The 3,606-nt window shown below is 62.9% G+C and overlaps 1 protein-coding gene across 2 annotated transcripts in view; it reads right to left on the reverse strand.

Moving 5' to 3' along the window:
- RBM38 (RNA binding motif protein 38) overlaps nucleotides 1-3,016 on the reverse strand; it is a 16,518-nt gene extending 13,502 nt beyond the window's left edge. For both annotated transcript variants that reach the window (XM_004717139.2, XM_045296906.1), the window contains exons 1-3: nucleotides 2,780-3,016; nucleotides 1,907-2,030; nucleotides 1,569-1,623 (exon numbers count right to left, since the gene is read on the reverse strand). In XM_004717139.2, the coding sequence (XP_004717196.1) occupies nucleotides 1,569-1,623; nucleotides 1,907-2,030; nucleotides 2,780-3,016 (416 nt within the window). The remainder of the gene's footprint in view (nucleotides 1-1,568; nucleotides 1,624-1,906; nucleotides 2,031-2,779) is intronic.
- Nucleotides 3,017-3,606: the final 590 nt, after the last annotated feature.

Consider the following 3,606-nt stretch of genomic DNA (forward strand, 5'->3'; position numbering starts at 1 on the left):
CTAGAAGTGCAGGATCGACCCAGGCAGTTAAGTGGCAGACCCAGGATTCGAACCCGGAGCTGTAGACTGCAGACAACAAGTACTGGAGCCCCGGCTGGGAGGGAACATCATTTTAGCAGGAAGAGCCACTCCCGATGGTGGCTTACTTCAAGGCAGGGCTGCACACCCCACCCCAAGCCCCTGGCTGCACCCCGAGAAGGGAGTTCAGACAGCTTCTGAGAGAAATATCCCCTCACGAGGCCTGACCCTCAAAGAGGCAAGGCAGGTGTCCCCAACACCTCCTGAGACAGTTTCAGGTATAAGGAAATAGACCCCAGTCAAGAAGCAACACAGAGACACCTGCTCCCCATAGGACATCCCAGGGCCGGCACAGGGGCTAAGCTGCCAACTGCCTACGCAGGCCAGGAGCCCTGGCCTCAGCCCCTGGCAACTAGGGCTTCCTGTAGCTGAACTCCCACACACTCAGTGTCCCTGGAAGCCAGGGGCAGACGCTGCTGCTGGCTGGGACGGCTCCTGGCAGCCCTGGGCAGTCTGCCTGACCTCCTCCCTCTGAGTTATCCCCACCTCACACAGATACACACAGCACCCCCACCCCACCCCACTCCTGCTGCCGGAACCCTGTGTCCTGGTGTTGGACCCCAACTCTGAAAGAGGCTGTCCCTGCCAAAACCAGACTGACTCCCACCCCCTCTCTGAACTGGTGCCAGCTGCTACCATCGATCTTGGGGCTGGACGTGGGCTCTTGGGCAGGGTCCATGGTGCCCTAAAGGTGTGTGCCCTACCCAAGTAGCTGCTAAATGGCAGAGGAGGGGAAATTTCACCAAAGGCCATCAGGCCCATGGCCCCGCTGGCCCTGGTCACTTCTGATGGGTGGCAGCTTCATGATCATTGACCAGGTTGGCAATGACCAGCTGCCATGCCCGCCATGCCGCCCCACCCCCACCCATATCAAGTACCCAGAGATCCTGCCCCCACCAGGTGGCAGTGTCTGGGAGGATCAGCACATACTTCCCAGGAGTGTGTGCCTGCACCAGGTGTGCTCAGCCACTAGGGGCCAGGACAGGTGTGTCACTGGTTGTTCACCAGGCCTTTCTTCAGCACCACTGTTTTGGATGGTTGCCAGGAGCAACCTGCTTGAGCCACCCAGGGATCTGTTATGGCTCCCATTTCACAGACGGGCAAAATCAAGGCACAGAAAGGTGTTCCTGCCACCTCCGCTTTACAGGTGAGGTAAGTGTGGTAGAAAGCGGGGCTGTCATGCCCCCATTTTACAGGTGAGGAAGGTGAGGCACAGCCTGGTCACCTGAAGTCCCATGACTGGTGGAGGAGAGGCAGCATCTGAACCCAGGTAGCTAGCTGGCTTAGAGCCCTTGCTCCTGCTGCCCACCTCCATGGGTATGGAGAGATGCCACCTGCCTGCTCTCAGAGCCTTCTGCACCCTCTCTCCTCGGCCAAACATAATGAAAGGGGTAGTTCCCAGACCTGCAGGGGGGGGGGGGGTGACTGCAAACACCACAACCCAAGCTTTGGGATTGGGGCACCCTCACACACGCAGCACACCCACTCACCCGTACGTCCGCTGGATCAGGGCGGGGTGGAACTGTGGCACGCCCACGGCAAAGCCTGCAACAGAGGGGTCAGCGATGGGGCTGGCATGAAGTAGGCCACAGCGCACACCCCCCAGAGGCAAAGGGCTCCCCAGCTCCCTCTCCCTTCCAGCCCCAAATCAGTGAGCCCCACTAATATACAGACTTCCTGACAGCCTGGGCTGACAGCTCCATCCCATCCCTATTAGTCTGACTCGGGCTGCTCCTGGGCCACCTTCAGCCGACCACCCTGGGGCAGGGGACCTCTTCCACAGACCCCCATAGCACACACTCAGAGCCAGGAGGGAAGGCGTGCTCACCTGGCTGCAGGCTCCGAGGCTTGGCTCCCAGGTATGCCAGGTTGACGTTAGCCTTGCGGCCGTCAATGATGGGGTTGGGGTCTTTGCAAGCCCGCTCAGCAGCTGGCCTGTCTGTCATGGTCACCTGGGGGGAGGTGGGGGAGGGGTCCAATCTGGTCTCAGGGGCTTCCCTTGCTAGGTAAGTGCAGCCAGGACACAGCTGTGGGGGCTCTACCCAGCACTGTGCCCGCCCCCCGCCGGGTGCCCTTTACCCAGTCCCCTCTGGCCCAAGTCCTGGGCACTCACACTAAGCTTCCCTCCCAGCCATCTTCTCTCCAATCCCTCTCATCCCAGTTTGACAGGGGGCACACCTTTCAGCCAAAGGCAAAAACAATTTCTAGAGGGGCTGGGCACACAGGAACCCCAAAGGGAGGCAGGCATGTCCCTTCCAGCCAGCCCCCCAGAACGTGGCCGGGAACTTCCGCATGGGAGGGGCCTGGGGGCCCGCGGGTCGGAAGGGAAGTAGCAGCCGCATCTTCAAACCTTTCCACTTCAGGTGATGTTTACGCGAGGCGGCAGAGGGGCTGCTGGAGGACACGAGGGAGAGCGCTAAAGGGCCCCCGAGCACCCCTGGGTGACGCCTTGGACCCTCATTCGCATGGGGCCCCAGAACCCCACCGCCACCACCCGAGAGAGACCCACTCCCCAAAGCTCTCCGAAAAGCTAGGAAACCTCATTAAAGCACCGCGGAAGGTCTCCTTTTCAAGCTGGGGGTTGGGGAGCTGGAAACTGGGGGGGCCCGTGGGGGCGGGTCCGACCCCGGAGGGTGCGGCGGGCACCCGGAGCGGACCCGGCCCCCGGGCCGTGCCAAGGAGCGGCGCCGGGGCCACTTACGAAGCCGTAGCCGCGGGACTTGCCCGTCTGGCGGTCCGTGATGACCACAGCTTCCTCGATGTCCCCGAAGCCCTCGAAGTACTTTCTGAGCGAGGCGTCGGTGGTGTGGTAGGGCAGGCCCCCCACGAAGATCTTGGTGAACGTGGTGTCCTTCTGCGAGCCGTGCATGGCGCCGCGGGCAGCCAGGGGCCGCGCCCAGCCCGCGCTCGGGGCGCACGCCGCAGGCTGGAGCAGCATGGGGGTGGCCGCCACCTACGGGGCCAGGCTCCGCGGGGCTGCGCGCATGGGGCGCCGCGCGCGGGCCGCGAGGGCGCGGGCAGCGGCCGGCCGTCCAGCCGACACGCTCGCTCCCGCCGTGCAGCTGGGCGCAGCGCTGAGACACACACACCTGAAGCCGGCGGCCGCCTGCACTCTGAGCCCGGCGCCCGCCCCCGGGCTTTGTACCCACCCCGCCCCGGCCCTGGCCCCGCCCTCGGCCCCGCCCCCATCAGGCTCCGCCCCCGGCTCGAGGCTGTCCGGGCCGCGAGGGCCGCTGGGAAGTGTAGTCCCGGCCGCGCCCAGGCATGCACTGGGTTTGGGAGGGCGCGCACGTGGAGGACAGAAGTTGGGCATGGGGTCGAACTGGTGGATCTCTCCCTCTCTCTCTCCTCTCTCTCTCTCTCTCTCTCTCTCTCTCTCTCTCTCTCTCTCTCTCTCTTTCTCTCTCTGTTCCTATCCCTTTTCCTGAGCACCTACTAAGTGACAGTCCAGTATCAAACACTGCACCAGAAAGGCCAAGCCTCTGTATTAAATCCTAATATTTTTTGCACCTTGCTTATTGAGTGTTT

The sequence above is a fragment of the Echinops telfairi genome, unplaced genomic scaffold, assembly GCF_000313985.2.
Source record: "Echinops telfairi isolate 266 unplaced genomic scaffold, ASM31398v2 ScPeMD7_7413;HRSCAF=8451, whole genome shotgun sequence".
NCBI classification, from domain to species: domain Eukaryota; kingdom Metazoa; phylum Chordata; class Mammalia; order Afrosoricida; family Tenrecidae; genus Echinops; species Echinops telfairi.